The sequence below is a fragment of the Magnolia sinica genome, chromosome 1 (genome assembly GCF_029962835.1).
Source record: "Magnolia sinica isolate HGM2019 chromosome 1, MsV1, whole genome shotgun sequence".
Taxonomy (NCBI): domain Eukaryota; kingdom Viridiplantae; phylum Streptophyta; class Magnoliopsida; order Magnoliales; family Magnoliaceae; genus Magnolia; species Magnolia sinica.
In genome coordinates, this window is record NC_080573.1 from 81,851,407 (window position 1) to 81,877,756 (window position 26,350).

At 37.4% G+C, this 26,350-nt stretch overlaps 1 protein-coding gene across 4 annotated transcripts in view; it reads right to left on the reverse strand.

Annotated features, from left to right (window-relative positions):
* Nucleotides 1-26,350, reverse strand: part of LOC131251265 (uncharacterized) — a 115,461-nt gene that overhangs the window by 39,626 nt on the left and 49,485 nt on the right. For 3 of the 4 annotated variants that reach the window (XM_058251902.1, XM_058251888.1, XM_058251895.1), the window contains 3 exons: nucleotides 20,291-20,378; nucleotides 11,392-11,483; nucleotides 11,202-11,306 (listed from right to left, as the gene is read on the reverse strand). In XM_058251902.1, coding sequence (XP_058107885.1) covers nucleotides 11,202-11,306; nucleotides 11,392-11,483; nucleotides 20,291-20,378 — 285 coding nt within the window. Of the gene's footprint in view, nucleotides 1-11,158; nucleotides 11,307-11,391; nucleotides 11,484-20,290; nucleotides 20,379-26,350 lie in introns of all 4 variants that reach the window. The other variant, XM_058251910.1, reaches the window with a different exon arrangement.

The following is a 26,350-nucleotide window of genomic DNA, read 5'->3' on the forward strand; positions in this document are numbered from 1 at the left end:
CACAAAGCCCAAAAGACAGCAATTATAAGTAATCTCCAAATAGCCTTCTTGTATCTACCGACTCCTCCACGATGCCATGCCCAAATCAGCTCGCTTGCAAACTTTGGCATAGCCCAATCAATGTTCATGACACTAAAGAAGTGGTTCCAAAAACTACAGGCAAAGGAACAATGAATGAAAAGATGATTGATCGGCTCCACATTTGCCACATACATTAAGCAAATATTTAGGTGGACAAGGGATCTCCTCTGCAGATGATCTATCGTGAGAACTCTCCTCCTTCCAAGAAGCCAGACATAACAGCCACTTGAGGGGGGAGCTCCATAGAACCAAAAGTGGAATGGGTAGGGCAGATTAGATTGAGGAGAAGCCTCTGATATCAACTGAAAGAATGACTTCACTGAGAACTTCCCCAAGCAATGTCTCAACCAATACATCGAGTCCTCTTCTAGAACCATGGGCCGAACATTGTGTAGCAGGTTCAAAAGTTCAGCAACCTCATCGATCTCGCCTTCCAACAAGTTCCTTCGGCAAGGCGGAGACCAGACAACCGATCCCTCAATGATGGAAAAACGGTCCACCATAGTAACAGATCTATCAAGAGCAGCGAGCAATCCTCAAGAAGAGATGTTGAAGCGTGTGGCCACCACACCAAGGGTCAATCCTTAAGTGAATATGGTTTCCACTACCAACCCAAAGGAAATCCCACACCTAACCAAATGTTCGGTATTTGCTACCACTTTCCAAACTGTTGATGCTCTATAAAGTGAAGAATTCATCACAAACCATCCGCCCTCTTCTGTGCCATAATTGTTCGCTATCACATGTCTACAAAGCCTTCCTTTCTCCACCTCGAAATGCCAAACCCATTTCCCAAGAAGGGATATGTTCATATCACCCAAAAAAAAAGGTTTACAAACCTCGCCCCACCTAAGAAGCTGAAACTTCCTTTTATCACTAGCACCATCCCATAGGAAATTCCCTCTCAATTTATCCAACTTGTTCAACACCAACTTGGGGCATTTGAACAGGGATAAGAAGTAAATGGGCATATTAGAGAATGATGTCTTTGAAAGAGTCATCCGACCACCCATTGATAAATAGTGACACATCCACAAGGCCAACTTCCTCTCGATTCTTTCAATCACCTTGTCCCAAAGATGCTTAATTGGTTTCCCAATGCATAAAGGCAGCCCGACTTGCAACCGAAGATTCTAGCAAAGCAATCTAGCTTGTCCCCATCTACATGCAATCCAAGCATTTCATATTTGGCCGCATTAATCTTCAAAGCCTGAGACAGCTTCAAAGCAAACCAGAATTTTTCGAAGGTTATCCACCAAGTCCTCCTTAACTATACAAAAGAGAAGTGTGTCATCCAGGTACTGAAGGTGGGAAATCTAGCATCCAACCTCTGTTATATCAAATCCTCTGAACAACCCATTCGTGACACCTTTGGATAGCATGCCGCTATGAGCCTTCCACAAATAAGTACGGCGATAGCAGATCTCCCTGCCAAACCTCTAGAAGCTTTAAAGAAATCTTTCAATGAACTGTTGACCAAAACGGAGAATGATGCAAATTCGATACATGCACTAATCCACCCCCTCCACTTCTTAAAAAATCCCAACCAATCAAGCACGCAGTCTAAAAAGTTTCAATTTACATGGTCATATGCCTTTCGATATCCAATTTACAGACTAACCCTCTTTTTTTGTCCCTGTATCTTGAATCGATACATTCATGAGCCACTAAGTCGCTATCCAGGTACTGTCAAACTACAACAAAAGCCCCCTAATTCTCAAAAATAACATTAGAAATAGCTGCCCTAAACTTGGACGCAAGAGTCTTAGCCAAAATCTTGTAGGAACTCCCAATTAAATTGATCGGCCTGAAGTCCTTTAATTGTTTTGCTTCTTCTACCTTAGGGATAAGAGTGATAAAAGAGGCTCCTAACTCATAAGATAGACATCCCCTTTCCCGAAATTCCCCAACAAAGTCCATAACGTCTTTCTTAACAATATGCCAAATTTTCTGAAAGAAAAAAAAAAATGGGAATACGTCAAGCCTAGCGCCTTGTCCCCATACATCGAACCAATGACTGTCTTCACTTCCTCTTCCGTGAATGGCTTCTCTAGCTCGGACACATCCTTAGGAGGTATCATGTTGAAATCTAAGTTGCCCAACTTCGTCCATTCCCACTGCTCTTCGAACAATAAATGAATTATCTTTAAATGTGGTGGAGACCATAGTTCACAAACCCATACCTGAAAGGGACTCATCTCATATCATAATATCAAGCCACGCATGACAGACATCCATGCACCGATTTGAGGGGGAGTGTGGAGAGAGAAGGATGTGTGTGTGGAGTTTCGTACATGTGGACTAGTAATTAAGGTGCACTTGAGGAATACACAGTTTTTTTTTTTTTTTAATTATTATTATAAGGATTGCAAGTATAATTACGAGTTGTAATTAATTGTAATCAGATCGTGATTGGATTATAATTAGCTATTATCAATAAATGAATAATCTTCATATGTGGAGACCATAGTTCACAAACACGGACTCAAACTTGAATTCAGCCTATCACCTGGTGGGGTAAAAATAAACAACTGATATCTTTCTTCTGGGTAGCATAATGAACTCGAGGACCTACATGGCTTGATCACTAGGAATATCATAGATATATGAGGAAATGTTGCAGATGTTGCAGGAAATATCACAAATATTATTATGTATCATCGTGTACTGAAAATATATCGTAATAAATGAGATTTTTTTTTTATTTTTTATTTTTATTTTTTGTTATTCCTCCCATAATTCACATCCATACCATGCAATATGGATAATATCAACCAATACCTCCAGAAATAAAATATTCCCTGCAACATTGTCGCTTAACTTGATTGTGAAATTAACAAATAAAATTTGAGATGAATGAAAGAAAAAGTGCACAATAAGACTTTTGCCTTTCCATGAAAATTTGAGAGAGAGAGAGAGAGAGCTTGGACGTTCCCTTCCCCTTAGGCGTCCCACCCCTTTGAGAAGAGAAACGAGCGAGAAAAGGTGAGAGAATTATTTCCCCTTCCGTCATCTCTTTAGCCTACATATTCCCTTCTTTATATGATTTGCATGTGTGAACGGTTGGAGTTTCCTTGACCCCTACTAGAGGTTACACATTCTCCCTTGTTTAGAACCTCCTCTGCATTAGATCCTTGCATAGAGGGGTAGGGTTTCAGAAGCGCACTCACAATGGTGATCCGCCACCCCCATGGCCTTTGGTGTACCCTGCTATGAAGGAAGCTCGTCAATCTACCTCTCACATGCACATGCCTATAATCTAATCTGGGAGCCTGTTTGCACTCAAACTTGGTTTAAATTGATCCTTACACAGAGGGATATGATTTGGCCAGTTTGGACACCCAATAAACAACGATCACATCACTAGAAATTCCAGAAATCGATGGTTATTGCGATTCGAGACCGCTCTAATACCACATGTTGGTTCCTTTGGATCAAAACGCAACAAATACATGTATTATTGATGTTTTTCAATGAAACCAATCCTAGGAATAACCCGAACATAATAACATCATATTTCCAAATAATAAACAATGACATGAATGGTTTAGATTGTACTTGCATGTGATAAATCGCATAAATAAACTCTAAGATGCAGATTTGTCGATGCCGATCTCCTAACTAAAAGAATCTCTCCAATATATTACAGATGAAAGGATCAACCAAGAGAAAATGTGTAACCCCTGGTAGAGGCAGAAGAAACACTAATTGTTTGCACAAGCAGACCACACAGTGAAGGGAAGATGTACGCTAAGGAGAGATGGTTCTCTCACTTCTTATCTCTTCTCTTCTCAGTGGGGTGGAACATCCAAAGGGAAGGGGAACGTCCAAGCTCTCTCTCTCTCTCTCTCACACACACACACACACACACACACAAATTAGGATCCCTTCTGCAATAGGATCCTTAAATAGATGAGGGGGTAAGATTTCTAGGGTGCACTCAGAATGGTGCCCCACCACCCGACGAACTTCAGTGTACCCTACTATGAAGAAAGCTCGTTAATCAGCCTCTCACATGCACATGCCTATGATTTAATCCCTCCACTGTCAAGGTCATCCACCTATGTTCTAAATTTCATGCTGATAATGAAGTAAATAATTAGATCTGGGCGATCAAATCATCATCAAGTGCCGTAAAAACAATTTTAACTATTAAAACAATACTTTAACAGTTGAAAACCTTCTTAAAGTCAACTAAAACCTTTCGAGTACTAGGCCAAACAGAAAAACCACTCAATGAGTACTGATCTAACCAAATCTTTTACTAAACAAGTCTCATGATAAACCTAGTGGATTCCTTATTAGCCAGAGTAAAAATCAATGAACCCTAATGGGCGTAACCAGCATCACCCATTTTCAATAACCTCTACTGAACCTCATAAAGTGAGCCAAAGTCGCCTAATTAAGATCCACAACCCTCACATGTCCTCAAGTATAAGGATTGATCAACTAATGTGCACCATCAAGTCCCTGACCACGTGATCATAGTCTAGGCTAATGGGCCCCAAGACTATTGACTTGAACTTCAATCCACTAGTGTAAGTATCCAAAAAGTCCATACTAGGATCCCAAATCCATGACACACACTCTTATGTAGGGTAAGGGCTAAATTCACAATTGACCATTGTTCCGAGTATCCCTAATATTATCAAAATATCCTTGATATTATCCGTATCTCCAGCTCGGCGATACCGATAACACTAGTGGAATCAGAAATTCCAAGTATAGGCAATGTATCCTAAGTATCGCCAATGTTTTCAACTGTGTAAATTCCTGGTGTCACTTGTATAAGTTGTATTGCCGATATTTTTTACTGTGTAAATTCCAAGTGTCGCTTGTATCTTTAGTGTATCAGCGATATTTCAATATTATAGCCAATGTATCAATATCGCCACAAATTTGTTTATTATAAAAAATCCATTTCAAAATTTTTTATGGGCGCATGGTTCTATGCAGTGTTCAAATTGTCAACGATAATATCAATAATATCGTGATATTAACGTTATCGCAACATGGATATCTTGAGACCACAACCTTTCGTTTTCTTTCCAATTGTAGACAATTTCTCGGTGAAATATCGTGTTGTCGATATTTTGAAATATCAATGGATGTTTGGATGGAAGGTTGGATGCAGTGTTCGAAATATCGGTATCGCACAATGTATCGCACCCTTGGGATACAAATACGTATCGGTTATCGCATGGGATATATCGTTTGTATCGCATAATTTATCGCACTTTTGGGAAACATGGGGAAACATTAAGATAATTGTTGATTTTTTCAATGAAACTTCAGGGATTATTTAAAAAGACCCTAATACACACTTTTAAATCATAAAATCTCAACAAAGAAATGGACATAATAGGTTTCCTTTGTATATTGTACTAAGATATGCGCTGTGCGATTGAACTATGACAACTATATTCAGTATCCACCCCATCCATCCGTTTTTTCATATCATTTTAGGACATTATTCAAAAAAAAATGAAGCAGATCCAACAATCAAGTGGACCATACCATAGGAAACAATATTGATTGACCATTAGTGGGCCACAAAAGGTTAGATAAAGCTGATAATTGTTTTTTCTCTTCATTCAAACTTATGTGAAGTTATCAATAAATTAAGTGCCTAATAAAATATAGGGAAAATCAAGGTGCACCCTAAAAAGTTTTTAATGGTGCTGTGTTCAACTACCATTGTTTCCTTGAGTATAGTCCACTTGAGATGAAAAATAAGATAGATCTAATGATCAAGTGGACCGCATTGAAAAAAGTAATGGGGGGATTAAACGTCTGCCATTGAAACCCTTTAGGGGTTCACGGAAGTTTTGGATCAATATAAAATTTGTTTTTCCTCTTAATTCATGTCTTTGTGACTTTATGAACAGATTGGATGGAAAATAAACGTTATGGTGGGCCCTACAAAATGACTCTTGCATTTAATCCCACTGACATTTAATGCTTAGTGCATTTTAATGCAAGCTTATTATTTGGTGTGGTCCACTTGAGCATTGGATATGCCTCGTTTTCGTACTCATACCTTAAAATAATATGAGAAAAGTGATTGACGGTTTGGATGTACAGATACATCACGGTGGGCCCGACCACAGACCTGCCCGTTCGGAGCTAGGGACGGGCAGGGGTAGTACGCAATCCGCGTCCTCGTGTGGTACACCAGCCAATCCGCTTCCTTTTGGACCAGATTTAATGTTATATGGCCGCACAATAATATATTTATTATATCCACACCGTTCAACCATTTGGAGAGATTATTTTACATCATGAGCCAAAAAATAATTAATATCCAAAGCTCAAGTGGACCACACCACAAATAGCAGTGGGACAGTGATTCTCACTGTTAAAACATTCGTAGGGCCCACCATGACTTTTATTTTCCATCCAATCTGTTGACGAGGTCACACAGAGCTGGATGAAGAGGAAAAATAAATATCATATTTATCCAAAACTTCTCTGACCTCAAAAGGGTTTCAATGGTAGACGTTCAATCTCCCACTATTGTCTGTTGTTTGCAGTGTGGTCCACTTGTTCTCTGGATCTGTCTTATTTTTCGTCTCAAGCCATACAACGAGCTCGCCAAATGGTAGAATGGTTTGGATATAACGCATGCCTTATAATGGGACCCACAACACTTGATGACGTCAACACTCGGTGGTGTGCGGTACACTACCCAACCCAAAATCACTTAAAGAGGGCTCGGATGCTCTTGTTTTTCGACGCAGAGAGGGTTCCAGCCTTCCGGAACCCTAAAATCTCGCCTAAATCCAGGAAATTTCAGATCTCACGATGATTTCTTGACATTTCGGAGAGGATTTCTCCGGATTTCGCTTGGATTTCTTCGGACGTTGATAGATTTCTCTCCTGTGACCCGGAAATGTCGACCACGGCCTGATTCCTCGCCGGAATCTCCAAGAAAGGGGGAAGTTGAAGAAAATTTGCAGAAAATCCTACTTACCTGTCGAGTGGCCCACCTCCAGCCAGGTACGCTCCGATTTCTTCTTCTTTTTTTTTTCTAATTCAATTTTTTTTTTAAAATTTTCCACAAGCCGGATCCAATTTTCTGTCCGTGCATTTGTCTCCGACAATAATGGAGAGGAAATCTCGTCATATCGTCGATATATCGTGTGATATCGACTATATATCGGCCGATATTGAGATTTTGAATTTTTTGGTATCTTTCGGTGGTTATCGGGAGTGTATCGTCTCGCAGTGGTGCGATACCGATAATATCGGCCGATATATCGGCCGATAGTATCGATATTTCGAACACTGGTTGGATGTATAAATGGGATGGTTGGATTGATTTCTTATGACAACACATGCTTTTAGGCCCCCATTAAATAGAAACCTATTATGTATGTATTGTTTTTGCAATTTTTTTATTCCTAAATATGCAAATATGTGTATTTTAATATCTTATAAAGTTTCACTAAAAAAATTCCACCATTATCCCCATGTTTCCCCGCATTTCTAGTTATCGGCGATATCAATATTATTTCCATATTCCCGGCCAACAAAACTTGTAGCGATATCAATACTTCGAACACTGCAACCGACACCAAATTAGTTCTCGATGGTGGAGACCTTCCATCCTTAACTAAGTTAGTCCCCTCACACACGATGATTGTACATCTCAAAGATAGATGTCCACAAATGTGACATGTGCATCTGTGTTGGTCGTGGCTCATTAAGGTACTAAAACGCATGGAACACAACTCTCCCTAGCCAGTGACCAGATTGGACTGAAAATTGCTCCATGGCCCAATTGGCACATTGTAAAACCATTTGTTAGCTCAAATTGGTTAAAGGGATGCTTAGATTGACTAAAGGGATGCTAGATCATGGATGTGTATCAGTCCATGGACCTTGCTCAACGAGATTCAGACCATTGGATTAGTGATGTTTTGGTTTAGGCATTTTGTGGCCTTTGTAATCATTGATATTGTTTATAATTAGTTGACCACACATTGGGCATATGCAGGGCCCACCCATTTTTGGTGGGTGGTGGCGCCACATGTCTAGCCTATGATGGTCGTGTGGGTTCCTCATCACTATGAGCCAAATCATATGATAACATAAACCCACTTGATTTGTTAGATTTCTATTTGATCTTACGGTTATAGGCTTGGCCACACTAGGTGAATTAATGGATTGATAAACTAACCTTGAACACTACATAGTGTGGTCACTTAATTGTGTGTTTCGTGGAAAACCTTGCGCAATAGATGGTGATTGTGCAATCGTACTTAATCACACCATATTTCACCCATTGGTGGCATGTTTGGCCCTAAATTCCATGAGGAAGTATTATCCCTCATGACTCATGAGGAAGCTACTAAATGGTAAGTATCAGACCTTTTGTGATCGGGTTTGTCTAAGGTAGATTTTCGAAAATTGGATCAATTATGGATGGATATAACGTGTTTAAGATCAGATAAGGCTTAAACTTGACAAGTAGCCGAAGGTTGATGTGTTGATCACATCCAAAGGTCCAGATTAAGTAACGGGAGGCCCGATCATGTATTTCTTATAGATCAACCCCTTATTGTGCATGCTTCTTGGTTCGCAGATCTTGAAGACCCAGGCATGATAATCCCATGTATTGTGTATATTGATGTGAGTTGTGTCATGAGGCCTCACAAACGTTAAATGCACCCTAGTTGCACGCCTGGATGTACGATGCAATGCGCGAGGAAGGACAAAACAATCGAAACAGATACCTTGTAGTTCATGCATATGATTATGCTACATTTCAGTTTGTGCCATTAGAAGTATGTGAGTTGAGTTTCATGTAGAGTGTTGTACTGGCACTCACAGCCCCGATGCATGCTTACATGTAATGTCAACCTGTGGATGGATATTATGAGGCTTGGTTAGATTACCCTAAGTTGTTTCGTGTAGTAGTAGTTGTTGGTTGTGCCGAGGACACGACAGGACAAACTCCACGTCTATGTGCCTAAAGTATTATATCCCCTAGCACAAGAAGAAAGAATACTAAGTTTTAATCTAGGGTTTATGGTTATACGGTCATGTCGAACCTTAACGCGATTTCTGAGATCACCTCCTCTGAAAAACTCACTGGAAAGAACTTTATTAATTGATCCCAGAAGCTCGAACTAGTGCTCACTCTTGAACAAGTATTATATGTCATTCATGAACCTTCACCGCCTAAATCCAACCTTGACTTTGATGATGAGCTCCTAGCTTTCTCTTCCAAATATGCTAAGTGGGAAAGAGACAATGAGATGGCCAATGTACATCATCATACTTTTAGGGCTTATATTGGTTACCAAAAATGTTCCATTCGAATAGCCTTGCCCAAATAGTACACATGTTCATGGCTTTTCAACCACCATTGGCAACAATTCAAATCAAGGTGTTCCATAACGGTAACGGTGGCTGTAACGGCCACCACCGTTACCGTTATGATACGGGTCATAATGGTCATTATGGCCCCCTTATCAGTCGTTACAATCAGTGTTTTAAATATCGACGATATAAGCCGATATATCCCACAATATATCGTATATCCCACTTGTGCGATACGAAACATACAAGTAGTGAGATATATCCCATATGTTCGATCCGGTGAGCATTTTTTTCATTTTTCAATCTTTTTTTCTTTTTTTCTTTTTCTTTTTCTTTTTTTTTTCTTTTTTTTTTTTCTTTTTTCTTTTTTGTCCTGTAAATCATGTTAAATCAGTGTCAAATTATTATAAATTCATGATTTTTCATGTTTTGCATGGCGTGAAAAATCATGGATTGGGAACTTCGATTTCGAGATTTGGAGGAGAAGGACCGAGTTGCGGAAAAAAAAAACACAAAATCAAACATGTATGTAACCTAATCTAGTAATTCTTCTTTTGCTTTTGAATGTATTGCTTGTGTTTCCACTTGTCTTCTTACATTTATAAATTATATGAATAGACTTTGAATATACTTGCATCAATTCAGTTAGACAACGTATATATTAGGACCCCATACAAAGAAAACCTATTATATGCACTTGTTTTTTGTAATGTTTTGATTTGTAAGTGTGTATTGATGTCTTTTTTAACAATCACTGAAATTTGTCAAAAAATTCGACCAATTTACAATGTTTCCCCATGTTTCCAACAACAACGATACATTACGCGATACAACCGATATATTCCATGCGATAACCGATATGTATTTGTATCCCAAGGGTGAGATGTAACACCATACTGATATTTCGAACATTGGTTACAGTCCTTTTTTTTGGGGAAAAAAAACTGTTATAGGACCGGTACGAGTCGTTACAATCCGTTATGGGGCCATTACAAGGCCTTTATGGTTTGCCTTTTCTGTAACGGCCATTATGGCTTGTTTTTTCTGTAACGGCCGTTTCGGCCCCATAACGCGTAACGGTTATGACCATTACCATTACATAACCCATTTGGGACACCTTGATTCAAATAAAAACAAATACAAGGTTGTCCAAAAAGTAGTCATTGCCTAGTACAAGGTAATTTCAATAAAAAGTTGGTTTTAGCCTTTTGTTCCATAAGGTGTATGAATGAGTAGCTACTTTTGTACACATGCACATTGAATGTGCAGCACATGCCAATGTGCCATTAGTGAGACCCGCCATCTTCAAACATGCCACACATGCCACATTGCAACTTCAAGTGCCCCACATTTGTCAATGCTCCCATGTATGTACGCCACATGTGCCACCATAAATTTTCAATGACCCCATGTGCCATCGTGCACCATGAAGTGGCCCATATATGTCAGACATGCCAATATCAATCTACAAGCACATCACATGTCCACATGTGGCGATGTGCAAAATATTTACAAGAGCCACATGCTTCTCCATCCATCCTTATATAGGGTGTTTGACAAACAACAACCGATGCAAACATAATAATCTATCTATAAAAGCCTGATCCAAACCGGCCTTAGCTGGACAGATGTGTCTAGAATAGCCTATCCAAACAGAGCGTTGATTGTAACTAAATGGGTCCTCAAGAGTATGAAGATTTGTGTGAATATTAATAAGCTCAATTCAAACTAAGAAGTCATTGTATCTTACTAAAATTTAAAGTTTAGATACCAATTTCCTAATGCATACTTACAAGCTCCTCCCAAGCATCCTTGACCTCTTCCTTTGCATATGCAAAACCATATCCCGGTAAATCGACTAAGCAGAGCTTCGGCATAAGCTTGAAGAAATTAATGGTCTACAAAATAAATAGATATAATCACTATCTAGGTACTGTAGATACTATATCGAGACAATGTGTTAGAAGTTGAAACAGTGACTACCTGAGTAAGTCCAGGCTTATCTGATGTCCGTACCACACCCCACTGTCTTGTAAGCGCATTTAAAAGGGATGACTTTCCAACATTTGACCTTCCTAAAAGTGCCAATTAAGATAACTGCTATCATTCCATCATTTCTCAAAAAGTTACAATATAATAGCTAGACAAAAGTATCAAGCCCACAATATAGGGCTTAAACTCCCTGATATCCAACATAAGGAATAGATTTCATTGAGTTACCATCTCTTATCGTCTTATTTTTTCTTTCTTATTTTTTTTTTTTTAAATTTATGTATATAAGTTACCATCATATCATATAATCATTTCATGAAACTAATCATACCGGGATAACACATTAGTATGTGATCTCTGATGTGCCGAACCAAGACAGATCTTCAGTGCAAAGTAAAAAAAAAAAAAAAAACTCCAGCGCTATGCGCCGGGATTCAGAAGTGGCTATTGTAACAGTTGAAATTGGAGAATACTGCAGTCTAAGCTTTTAGGATGGAGTACTGCTTATTGTGAAATAAAAAAAATAAAGGCAAAAGAAAATTAAATAAAAAATAAAAATAAAAAGCATTATGTCTTGAGGATGCAAAGCATGCTGGTTATTGCAATTGTGGTAACCTGGGATGTGGTAAGGCTTCAACAGAAAGGCACACTTAGGATTAAGGCAAAACCAATGACCGTGGTTCAAATTTTCAGCAAAGAATTGTGAAATGTTGAGCCGAGTATCATGATAGACACCACTGTAACAAATACACTCCACCTGAAACTGTGACACGTCTACTTGTGTCAGTGTTTGCATGTGCTGTCCTTTGAGAAAGGGCACCCAAAAATATAATAAAATAAAATACTAATCCTTTATGTTTTCTTTCTTATTATCTTTTATTTTATTTTGGGATACTTCTAAAATACCTCATCTTCATCATTATAGCCTAATCTGAACTATTCCAGGGTCAACTTTATAAGTCCAGTTTCATGAATCATATTCGAAACAGAACTCTCTTGACTACTTGGCGGAAGTTACATGATCAGCTGCCCACCCAACATCAGCCCTCATGTAATATTACCCACGTCTTTCAACACAACCCTCGAGCTGGGGGGGGGGGGGAGATGCTTCTATACGCATTATTCATGTCCCACAGGGTAACAAGTTTGATTACCAACTGTGATTATGTTTGGACATGTAATGCCTAGACCTGCGACAGGGCTGCCAAAGTGTAAGTGAGTCAACAAAATTGAGTATAAATGATAGAGACACGAGAAGGGTACACTTTGATCACAAGTTTGCAAACACTCTGTCCGGAGGTAGGTTCCTTATACAGGAAGTGGAATCTGATTTCTGCTATCCAAGCTAAAGATCTCCAGCTGCAAGGAAAGAAGCTTAAACGGAGTCACAGGTGGGATAAGGACAACCAGTCGCTAATATACTGATTAAGATTCACTAGATGAATAGCTGCCAAGTACTCACACAAAGAAGCCTAAGAAACAACTGAGGATAGGCAAAGTCCCTTGGCCAATCATGCACAAAGGTGAACTGACCAAAGATAGTCCCCATTCGGCTCAAGCTTTCAGTAAATATACTTAAAGCAGCAGAAAGGGATCCAGCCAAAGAATGACTGTCCCTAAAAGAACTAAATCCATCCGGAATAGAGTTCATGAGTGTTAAAGGAAGCAAAAGCCTGAATATACAAAACTAATTATTTATCTATATATAGTGTATGCTGATGGATGAAGGATCGTATGGCCCACCTTATGGATGTGGATGTGGACCGTACAGTAGCTTTGGTTCTTAGTCATTCTCTTGTATTATTAGCTATTTATGATGATTTGCGACGTGTTGGATATTTTTTATTTTGTTATTAAGTGTAGTTTGTCATTTCTGTATTTATAATTAATATATAAGGGGAGGGTGAGGGGCATCAACCCTCTATCACTCGTCTATAAACCTAGATGGTATCAAAATATCCTTGTTTCTGATCTAATTTTTTGGTCTATAAACCTACATGGTATTAAAGTATCCTTGTTTCTGATCTATCCAATCTTTCTTTCTTCTATCCTAGAATTCTTTCTCCTCCTTTTATTTTGCTCTTTCTCATCCATCTTATGCTGAAAATCTTTATAAGAAAGAAAAAAAAAAAAAAAAAAAAAACTAGGATTTCTCTTTTTCGTGGTGTCGGACCTTTGTAATGCTCCTTACATGAGAAGGTGAATGAAATGTTTGTGATCATCACCTCCCATGTGGGTCCTCAAAACTTGTAGACGTGTGATCTGGTTGCCTTCGTCAAATGCCGAGTTCGTGATCATCAACCCTCATGTGGGTTGGTTGCCTTCGGCATGTGTGCGCTAGTTTATACCACATCTTGAGGATGTAGTTGACCAAGGGAGTAAGAGCAAAGGACCCATGCACACCACTTCGGAAAACCAATACAAGCAAAAAATATAGGAAAACCATGATTCAATATATCGCTAAATGGTTGTACCAAGCCGGTGTTGCTTTCAACATTGTTAAGTTGAAAAGCTTCAAGGTTATGTTGGAAGCAATAGGTCAATTTGGACCTGAGCTTAAGCCTCCTTCATATCATGAAGTGAGGGAAACATGCCTATAAAATGAGGTTGATTTTACAAGAAGCTTCATAGCCGAATATAAAAAATCGTGAAAAACCTATTGTTGTACTTTTATGACAACTTTCTAAGTGATGTGGATAGTAGGATTGGTACGAAGCCATTCCTCTTCGACGGAGATCTTTCATCTTCTCTTTTCCCTTTGCTCAAAAAAGGTATTCTTCTCAAACTTTCACCTCTTTCCTCTTCTCCTTTGATCTAAACCTATCCAAACCCCTCTTTCCTTCTTCCTTACATCACCTATATTAGCCCAACCAAACCATAACCTTGGAACCCCTCAACCCGCACCAAAATCTCCCACACGTGTGACCGTACGGCCACACGTGTGAGCCATCCTAGCTGGCCGTACGGTCAGCCATACACCCTCATTTGTTCCCCTTGTTTCCCGCATCAAAACCCCCTAGAATCCCCAATCCTAACCCTGCCTAAACCCTAAATCCCCAAATTTCCCAAATTCCCTAAACCCTAGATTCCCAAATTCCCAATACCTAACCCTCCAATCCTACAATTCCCTTGAATTAATACTTGAAAACCCCTAAATCCCTTAACTAATCAAACAAGTCCTAATTTCAATTTTCCCTAAATTCCATGAACCCTAGGTTAACCTAAGCCCTAATTGAGCGAACCCTAATTCATATTAGCTTCCCCTTTGGGTTTAGATTAGTTCCTATGCTAATTGGATGTTCCAACATCCATAAGATCCTATCAATTAGTATTTGAATGGTTATGCATTGCGTAGTTGTTACATATGTGGCTTGAACCTCTCGTACTCAAGTGCTTGATTCTTGATGTGTGATGAATTAGCGTAGCTTATGAATTTTAATTATTTAGGTTAAATCGCTGATTGATCTCACTTGATTATTTAGTCACATGCATGTGTCCTACAACATGATTGCTAGGGCTATAAGAATCACGGTCTTTATGTACAAGCATGCCCTTCCTCTCCATTAAATGAGAAAACACATTAGGTATAACTTGCTTCGTCCAGTTGTCACCCATTTCGCAGCAGCCTTCTTAACACTATAAAGATTGTATTCAAAGAAAGCCAAGCTTAGAAGCATTGTAGTGTCGGCCAATTGAAATAATGGGCCTTGGTCAAAAAAGGCTGAAGGGAAGCTAGTCCAATAAACCATTCTTTCACAATCATTTTGGACATAAGTACTAAAAGCATTAAAATCGTCAGAACCCGTAGTGATTATGTTGTGATTGATGGACGGAGATGAGAAGCCACCAATAGGTTACATTTATGATGTGATGGAGAGAGATTGAAACAAAATCATGGATCACTTCAATTATAAAGAATGTGATTATAGGCCAATTTTAGATATTATAAATAAGAGATGGAATAGCCAAATGCTATCTCTATTATATTCAGTTGCCTACATCTTTAATCCAACATTCTTCGCTTTCGCTGATCTAAGGGAGATAGAAGTGACGCATATGGTTGGCTTTCTTGATGTCATGAAAAAAATGGTTCCAGATAAAGATGAACAAGACAAGATTTTAGCTCTACCAAACTTCTACATGAAGAGTACATGTATTTTCTCAAAAGAAATAGTCATCAGCCATAGGACTATGAAATTGCCAAGTATGAACATCTCAATGAATTGGTCTAAGTAACTTATAAATAGTTTCTTACAATGTACAAAGTCAAACCTACTTAAAATTGTTATTTCAATTGACTGGTAGGGTGCCTATGGAGTGGACCCGAACAACAATGTTCAAAATATCGGTATCGCGTTACATATTACACCCTTGGGATACAGATACGTATTGGTTATCACATGGGTTATATCAGTTGTATCGCGTAATGTACCGCTGTTTTTGGACACATGGGGAAACATTGGGAAATTGGTCGAATTTTTCAATGAAACTTCAGTGATTGTTAAAAAAGACATTAATACACACTTATAAATCAAAACATTACAAAAAACAAGTGCATATAATAGGTTTTCTTTGTATAGGGTCCTAATCTATGCGTTGTCCAATTAAATTGACCCGAGTATATTTAAAGTCTATTCATATAATTTATAAATGTAAGAAGATGTGTGGAAACACAAGTAATACATTCAAAAGCAAAAGAAAAATCACAAGATTAAGTTACATACATGTTTGATTTTACGTTTGGACACAAAGATTGCAACCGATTTGTAAGAAATTGGAATTTTTATTTTATTTTTTTCAATTTTCCATAACTCAGCCAATCTCCTCCAAATCTCGAAAATGAAGGATTTGTAACAATTTGACATTGATTTAAATGATTTACAAAAAAAAAGAAAAAAAGAAAAAAAGATCGAAAATAAAAAATATTCACTGGATCAAACATGTGGGATATATCCCACTACTTGTGTGTTTCGTATCGCGCGGGTGGGATATAAGATATATTGTGGTATATATCGGCCAACATCGTCAATACTTAAAACACTGCCGAACAGGAAGGATCTAGCACTAAAGAAGTTGGCCATGAAGATTCTTAGACTCACAAGTTTTGTCAGCTATTGCAAATGCAATTGGAGTACGTTCAAGTTGGTAAGTTTGACAATTCACTTTTTAATGTTGAATTTAGTCTTAAATCTTAGGGAGTTAAAAGTAACAGCCATAGGCCATCGCTAATGCAAATTCACAAAAAAAAAAAAGTAATCGTCTTTAACAAAAGAAGCCCAATGACTTGGTTTGTCTAATATAACTAGAAGCTGCAAGAACGATTCCAAGCTAGGCAAGAAAAGCCCAGTTTCTATGATCGTATCTACCTGGATGATTTGGATGCGGATGGTGAATGGCTCGTAAACACATGAGTTGGTCTTTGCAGGAGAAAACCTTACATGGGCCCAAGTCAAAGATGTTGCATTTGGATCAACGCTTAGACAAAGTTCTTCCACTCAAAGGTGGAGAAGAGAGGGGAGCAGTAGCATTCAGGCAGTAGACAAGATTGAACAGAAAGAAGATTATGATGAAGATCAACTATTGGATATGGATGAAGTACTAGTGCAAACTGATGATGAAGAAACAGATGAAGATAAAGTTTACATCGAAGAAGGAGACAATGATGATAACGACTACGACGACAATGATGGTGGTGGTGGTGATTAGATGCCACAATGGCAACTGGATCAATATATATATATATATATATATATATATATATATATATAGTATTAGTGTATTATTATATTAATAGCCTATGTTATTATCTTTATTTTTTTATATTTTGTAAGTTGTGCTTCTTCTTCTTCTTTTTGTAAATTGTATTTGTATATTAAGTTGTAAGTTGTAACTTGAAAGTTGTTTCAAGTTGTCAAGTTATCCATTTATCAATAAAATTTCTATGTTTGAAGTTTTTTATAGTTAATTCTCTCTTAATGCAGTTTGTTGATTATTTTGTTAAAATTTATGTAAATATAATATAAGTATTAAGTAATTAGATATATAACATAATGAAACACTCAAACAATAATGAAATAAATAAAACAAAAGTTATCCAATCACTTAGGCAAGTTTTCCCTAATTTTTTAGAATTTTTTACATTTTTTCAAAATTTCCTTTTTTTTTTTCAAAAAAATAAAAATAAAAAGACAATATGTGATCACTGATGTGATTATGCGATCGCAAATGCTGAACACATGCAATCACATTCGCATATGCGATTTAACAACATTGGTAGTCATCTTTCTCGAAGTTTCATTCACTTCAAGTATCCCAATCCTATGAAAGTATCTATGGTCTTTGATGCGGACATTAGTGGTGCACCCTTTAGAGTGTACCAGGAGGAGGCGTCACTGACAGAGTACCGGAGCGGAGGAATTGATGTGGATGGACGTTAGGTCCATCGGACCCATTTTCTGACGCGTAGCAGCATGACCGTGCCCTGACCATAGATCCATGGGTCAGATTTCACACCTTACCACACGGGTGTTTTAGTTTAGGTGTTTTTGTTCTTTTTTCTTATTTTAGAGACTTTATTGCACTTTCTTTATTTTTCATCCTTTTTGTTATTTTTCTTGTTTTCAAGGGTTTTAGTGCACTTTTACTTTTTTCATAGCTTATATATATGTTGTGAGAAGCCCTATTTTTACTATTATTGAATAAATAGAAATTTGTCTTTTTTCTTCCTCTTTATTCATGAGATTAGGGTTTCAGGATTGGCCCTTGGGTGTTGAGGATTCCACCCCGATTTCAAGTTTCCTTCTTTTTAGATCTTCGAGGTGCAGGAAAAGGTAAGAATCATCCTCCTCCTTTCCTTTTGACAACAAAAGGACCTGTGCTTTCTTCATATAGAACCCTTCATTCTTCACCCCTTTTATTCCTCTCTGGATATCCCCTTTCTATTTTGAATGGAAAAGAGGGATGATTAGTCAGTAGAATCAGATCTAAACTTGACTGTGGACTGACTTATGCTAGATCTGGGATATCTTCATATTCCTAGGTCCTCCCCTTTTACTGTTTACGTGATCTTATGATAAGGAGGATGATCCTGACGGAATAACCTCATCTTTGTGTTGAGATTTACCTAATCCCTTTTACTGGAAAGGGTTAGTTAATTGGTGTATTTATTTGAACATTCATTAACATGATTATACATGCATCTAGGGTTAGGTCATCACATGTCCCTGCATCAGTCTCCAATGTCATTTGAGTTTATGGTTCCTTCTATTCCTATGCTCTTAGAGTGGTTGTCATTTAACAAGTTTTGAAAACTTCTCCGCCTTCTGCTGATCTATTGTCTTTACTAATACCCTATGGTTATCACACATAATGCATCCAACATGATCCAAGTGTCTACCATTCTTCTCTCATTTTGCAAGTTAGAAGACAGCTTTCTCACATTCTCTTGTCCCTAATCTAAAGATCCTCATAAGCCTTAAGTTTAGCCTCTCTTGCTACTTTCTTAGCAATCTTTTTGGCATTTTTATATTGTTCAAAATTTTCATCATGTTTAGTCCCTTCCTAGGTTTTGGAACATGAATGTTTCTCATGAATAGCTTTTTGTGCATTGTCATTCCATCACTAAGTTTTCTTATATGATTGGTTTTTCCCTCTAGATACTTCTAAAACACCTTTTGCCACTTCCCTAATGCACTCAATTGTCTCATTCCACATAACATTTACTTCCCCGACATTTCACCTCCTTTTCCATCAATTTATTAAATAATATTGTTCTCTCCTTTTAAGTTCCACCACTTTGTTTTTGGAAACGTATTATTTTCACCCCCTTTCTTCCATCTCTTAATGTAAACGTCCATAACCATTAACTTATGTTGCATAGTTAGACTCTCTCTGGGTATAACCTAGCAATCCTTACATGTTGATCATTTTGTTTTCCCAAGGAAAAATAAATCTATTTGGCTTGTATACGATCCACTTTCGAAAGTCATTAAATATTCATCTCTTTTTTTAATGTGTTTTGCTAGAGTTAGATTGTATGCCATAGTGAAATCAAGGTTAGTATCCCCCATCTCATTTCTTCTCCCAAAACCATATGCTCCATATGCGCTCTCATATCCTCTTCTTTATTTACCTACATGACCATTTAAGTCTCCTCCTACAAATATCTTCTCTTTGTTGGGTATACCTTGCATTAGGGCATCCATATCCTCTCTCATTTCTTCGTTCAGATATTGCAAATTTATTGGATGTAATTTGGTCACATAGATAAGCAAGAAGTAAAGTGTGGTTGCCCATCATCTACAAAGGCCAAATATCAGGACATCCCTAATACTGCCTGTGGGCTCTTCCTAGGTGAAATGGGGTTTTCCCCTCCTATGCCTATTGCTCTCCGTTGTGCTAACCGAGCTGCAAATCACATTGCCAACAATCTAGTGTTTCATGAACAGACAAAACATATAGAAGTGAAATGTCATTTTGTTCAAGAGAAGGTTGTTGCCAAAGAGTTCATAATGCCTTATGTTATGTCCAATGATCAACTAGTTGAAATTTTCACCAAGTCCTCAAGTTGGAATAGGCTCAGCAATCTTGAGCATGTCTAGCATTTATGCTTCCACTTGAGAGGGAATTAGAGAAATATTGGTGTGTGTGTGTGTGTGTGTGTGTGTGTGTGTGTGTGTGTGTGTGTGTGTGTGTGTGTGTGTGTGTGTGTGTTATATACTCTTGCTACATACCAGTTGTTTTAATAAATAAAAGAGAGGAGAGGGGAGCATCTAACCATAGCTCTCTCGGTATTGTCTCCACTTCTCTCTTTTCTCCTCTTTTACCATGTAAACATTGACAAGCTTAATTCATGAAATGTCGAACAAAAAACATACAGTGAATTACATACCTGCAAATGCTATCTCTGGAAGATCAGCAGGGGGGAATGATGATGAAACCTTTGCAGCAGCAAAAAATGTCAATTTGTTCCTAAATACCTGCAAGAAACGGTTAAAAGTTATCACTGAGCAAATAATAATAATAAAGGTTAGAACAGTGAGAAAAATTAGAATGCAGATGTTTACTTCTGGAGTAGAGCTGCACATATTGCAATTCATAGGTCTTTACTGTAAGTATTCATCAAGTGCAAATCATTAAGGACAAGAGCAGTGCTTCATTGTTCATAAATAAGTTACATCCATATGTAAAACGTGTGATACTAAAAGCAAGAATCCCCAAATATTAACAGATAATGGAAACAACTGCCCAACACAAACATAAGGAACATGATATACGCATGACATGTGGATGTTCATTAGTCACAACAAGACTATTATTTTGTGAATCTATTATTTGTACAGAAGAAGATTGCTTCTCTCTTCACATTCCATTAGTGATAGATCTGCAACTTGATGTGAGATGGGTATATGCAAGCGAAACTGTCACCTGTAATATTTTCTCATATGAATTGAAATTTTATTTTAGCACTTAAGTCTAGAACAGAAATTCGAGTTGACTGCTAAGCTTATGGCACTTTAATAACTGTAAACTGCTAAGCTTATAATACTTTTATGATTGTAAACAGACTTTGGATCTTTTCAAGATCAATAAAAATTAAGCTTCCTTTGGCAATAAATCTGCAACTTAATGTGAGATGAGAATATGGAGGTGAAACTTAACACCTGTAATATTATCTCTTGCCTTATTCGCCCTAGCCTTGAACAAGGAGGCCATGATCAGCAATTGTTATTAAGTTGCAGGGAGCGCTGTGTTGTAGAATGTGTGTTTGAGAAGCATCTTGATCGAAGCAGTGATAGGGGACTTTTCTGCCCTTTTGGAGACCCTTAATGCTATTAACCTGGATATCTGTAGTGAGAAGTCAGAAACACAAGTTTTGGAGGTGGTCTGCTGGTGGTGCCTTCTCCTCAAAGTCGTTGATGGAGAAGTTGCCTAAAAATGGAGTTCATCACCCCTGCACCTTTATATGGGAACGTGCCATCCCTCCCAGAATGCAGGCCTTTTTGAGGGTCACCACGGCAAACAAAATCCTCAAAGAGGATAATCTCTAGATAGCAATCCCAAATATGTGTCTCATGTGCAGGACCACTAAAGAAACAGGAGACCACCTCTTGAATTGCTTGGTGGCATGGGATGTTTGGAATCATTTCTGGCAGCTATTTGGAGTGCAGTGGGGGATTCATAGTTCTGTTTTTCAAGTCATCTCAAGATGGCCAGCTGGTCCGTTCTGTAAGTGCGGAAATTGTCTGAAGGCTGTTCCCTTTTGTGATCCTTTGGATGATTTGGAGATAGAAACCTGAGAATCTTCAAAAGTGAAGCGCTATCTGTGGAATCCATCTCACGATCCATTGCAGCCTTGACTTTTGAGTGGGCCTTAGTGCTGTCACAGTTTTATGGGGTCTCTCTTTCCATACTTTAAAGGGACTGGAGCTCTATTGTGTCCAGCATAATTGGGAGATACCCCATAATCTCAATTACACTATATATATATATATATATATATATATATATATATATATATATATATATATATATATATATATATATATATATATATATTTTGCAGGTTAGTACACACCACTGACAGTTGGGGTCATCGTTGTATTGGGCTAACCAGTGTTCAAAATGTCGGTGTCACATTATGCATCGCATCCTTGGGATATATATATATATATATATATATATATATATATATATATATATATATATATATATATATATATATATATCGGTTATCGCACAGGATATATCATTTGTATCAGGTAATTTATCGCACATTTTGGGAAACATAGGGAAACATTGGGTAAATTGTTGAATTTTTCAATGAAACTTCAAGGATTGTTAAAAAAAGACATTAATACACACTTTCAAATCATAACATATCAAAAAAGAAGTGCACATAATAGATTTCCTTTGTATAGGGTCTTAAGCTATGCGCTGTCTAAGTGAACTAATGCAACTATATTCAAATTGATTGCATAACATTTAGAGTGTATATGATGATCATTTCATCAAACACTTCCAAATACTTCGAAATTAGTCTCAATTGACAGCTGGTTGAAGGGAAATTTAAAAAACAAAATTAATATTTTAATAATTTTTAATTAAAAATGATTTTTATTTTCTAAAAATTGGCAAGGACTCAACAAGTCAGTAGACCTGCCCTCATCAGTGTTCGAAATATCGGTATCGCATTACGTATCGCACCCTTGGGATACGGATACGTATCAGTTATCGCATGGGATATATCAGTTGTATCGCGTAGGGCCTGTTTGTTTTTCAAAGCGATGGTAAATACACTGTAAATAGTAATTATTACAATTTCACCGTGTTTGAAAATTCATAGGAATTTGTGCCTTTGAAACTGGTTCAAAAGAGAGAATTTTAATTTTTGAACAGCAAGGTAATGCATATGATATATCCATTCCGTCCATCTGTTTTACTACAATATTTTGAAGCATGAGACAAAAAATGAAGCAGATCCAACACTCAAGTGGCCCACGCCAAAAGAAACAGTGGCCCCACAAAGTTTTTAACGGTAAGTATTCGATTCCCTTTTTCGTATTACATGGTCCACTTGAGTTTTGGATATGCCTCATTTTTTTACTCATGCTATAAATTCAACTGGAATAACGGTGTGGATAAGCAAAATGCATCATAGTGGGACCCACAGATATTTTGTAATATTCTTGGTTTTCGTGTCAAAAAGTAAGCAGTCAAATCAGGTATGTTGTAAATGTATGGGGAAATAATTATTACTTTTTTACACGGTATTTACCAGTTCACCGGAAAATCAAACAAGCCCGTAATGTATCGTTGTTGTTGGAAACATGGGAAAATTAGTGGAAATTTTCAATGGAACTTTAGTGATTGTTAAAAAAGACATCAACACACATTTACAAATCAAAATATTACAGAAAAAAAAAGTGCACATAATAGGTTTTCTTTGTATGAGGTCCTAATCTATGCGTTGTCTAACTGAATAAATGCAAGTATATTCAAAGTCAATTCATATAATTTATAAATGTAAGAAGACGTGGGGAAACACAAACAATTTATTTAAAAGCAAAAGAAGAATCACTAGATTAGGTTATATACATGTTTGATTTTATGTTTAGACACAAGGATTGCAACCGATTTGCAAGAAAGTGGGAAATTTTGATTTTTTTCAATTTTTCGCAACTCGGCCCATCTCCTCCTAATCTTGAAATTTAAGCTCCCAATCCATGATTTTTCATGCAAAACATGAAAAACCATGGATTCGTAGCAATTTGACACTGATTTAACATGATTTATAGGAAAAAAAAAAAGGATCAAAAATCGAAAATGCTCACCGGATCGAACATGTGAGATATATTGCATTACTTGTGAGTTTCGTATCGCACAGGTGGAATACAAGATATCGTGGGATATATCGCCGATATCATTGATATTTAAAACACTGGCCCTCATAAATGCTTGATTTCATGTTTGGAGTGCAACATTGCAAGCAATTTGGGAGAATTTGGGGAAATTTTGAATTTTCCCTAATTTTTCCCAAATCAGACCACCTACACTTAAAATTTGAAATTAGAGCGTATGTGATGATCATTTCATCAAATACTCCTAAATATTACAAAATTAGTCTCAATTAATAGTTGGTTTAAGGAAATTTTTGAAAAAAACATGGAGAACATGAAGAACCAATGGATATCAAAATCAAAGCTCCAACTCTATGATTTTTCATGCAAAACATGAAGAACCAATGGATTTATAACCATTTGATACTGATTTAACATAATTTCAACAAAAAAAAAATGGATCGGAAATTAAAAATGCTCACTGGATTGAACGTGTGGGATATATCAGCACTACCTATGCATTTTGTATCGCACAAGTAGGATACAAGATATATCGTGGGATGTATCGCCCGATATCATTGATATTTAAAACATTGGATGCAACTAGGGTCAAAGAAAACTAATTGCATAATTTTAGACAACACGTACTGCATCAAATCGACATGGAAATTCCTGCCGCACAATCACCCAATGCTTCTACTAGATTAGTTATAATACACCCATACGTAAAGTTGAGTACAAGGTTTTTCCTTATTAGATTCAAACTGTGACCTAAATCTAGAATTTCTGTTAAAGGAAACAAAGAAAGAAAAGCACTTTTTTTTATCAGTAAGAAAGAGAGACTTCTACCAATTCTAAGCTATTACAAGTACGAAACAGCTTTCTTAAAGAGACTTTCCCTTAATGTAACAATCAAAAGACCATGCGTATGGGAGTGGGATGTTGTAGACAAAACAGTATGGGTGTGAAAACAGATGTACGGGTGTGTGTGCAGTTATATACTTGTATAAACTCACAACAGCCTGCATTTTAGGCATTTTCTGTGCACATAGAGTTATTGTTGGCATGCAATCTGATTTTCTGAATAGATGGGTCACGTGTGGCCAGGTGGAACCCACTTTAGGCCATGCCACATTGTGGGCTGGGGATTTAATTACATCAATTTGCTCCACATTTGCACGCACCCCTGGCTTGAAAAACGCATCCACGACTTTCAGACCAACGTTGGTCTCCAAGTCTGGAGCATCAGTATAGGACATCTTCAATTTTCATTCACCGACCTGGATCATTCTTTCACCCGATTTTTAAGGGTCAAGGATAAAATGATGGGGTGCACATGATAGATTATTGTCTGTCGAACATCATGGTAAGCCGCATTGTAGGTCATGCCTAACACGCATACAAACTTTGTGGTAAGTCTGGCCTCAAGAATAAAATAAGGCGGATGTCAATTTCTAATGGAAAAAATAAATAATAATAAAAAAATCCACCAATGGTTGGGATTGTTGCCGAGTGTTGTTATGTAATCAACCTATATTATAAGAGGGATCTGATATCCACACCCACCTCAATTGGTAGATGAAGCCTTTTCCTTTCACTTTGATTGACACAACAGTACAAGTTTATACTCTTGTATTACCAAAAGTGAAATAAAAGGTGTTTCTATCGATAAGGATAGGTGAACCAGTTGTAGGACATCCAAGCCGTGCAAAAGGCAGGCCGTGCCATGATGGTAGCCGGGTCAGTAAACCAGGCTAGTCCATTCATCTGGTGGGCCACCCTCTATGAATACAATGGACAGTTTACTACTAGCATCTACTATCATTAAGCTATCTTTTACTGTTCTTTTTATTGGAATATGGTGAAATCTAGAGCTATTTTTGGTGTTCTGAAGAAAACCCAGTCCCCAGATACTAGATTTTAATTTTAGTTGATTAAAAAAAAATGGAAAGAAGAAAGAAGAAGAAGAAGATTTGTGGGTGTTTGGAGTTTGGGTTCCCTCATGAGGAATGGAATTACTTGGAATATGGTTAAATTTAGAGGTGTTTTTATGGGTTGCTATGAAGAAACCAAGAATCCAGGTTTCAATTTTATTGCTTTTTTTTTTTTTTTTTTTTACTTACATCTGGGTATCTTTGGAGAGTATTTATTTCCTTTTTCTTGGCAATTTGCATTCATTTGAAATGGATTTACTTCGTATGCTTGGAATTATGTTTTTCTTTGGGAATTAAATTCATTGGAAATGAAATTACTTCAAATCTGGGGTAATCCAGAGTTCTTTTGTGGGTCACACACACACACACCCCCAAAAAAAAAAAGAAAAGAGAGTATGCCTTGACTACCTGTTTTCTGTTGAGTTGAATTCATGAGAAATGTGTGGGCTGGGGATTTAACTGCATCAATTCCCTCCACATGCGCGCGCGCACACCTGGCTTGAAAAACTCATCCACGACTTTTAAACCAACATTGGTCTCTAAATCTGGAGCATCAGTATAGGAAGTGTTCAATTTCATTGACCGACTTGGATCATTCTTTCTCTACTCTAGCCTTTTCAGGTGCACATCAGCTCCTTGAACATCTTCATCTTTCTCAGCGATGACTGCTTAGCTTGT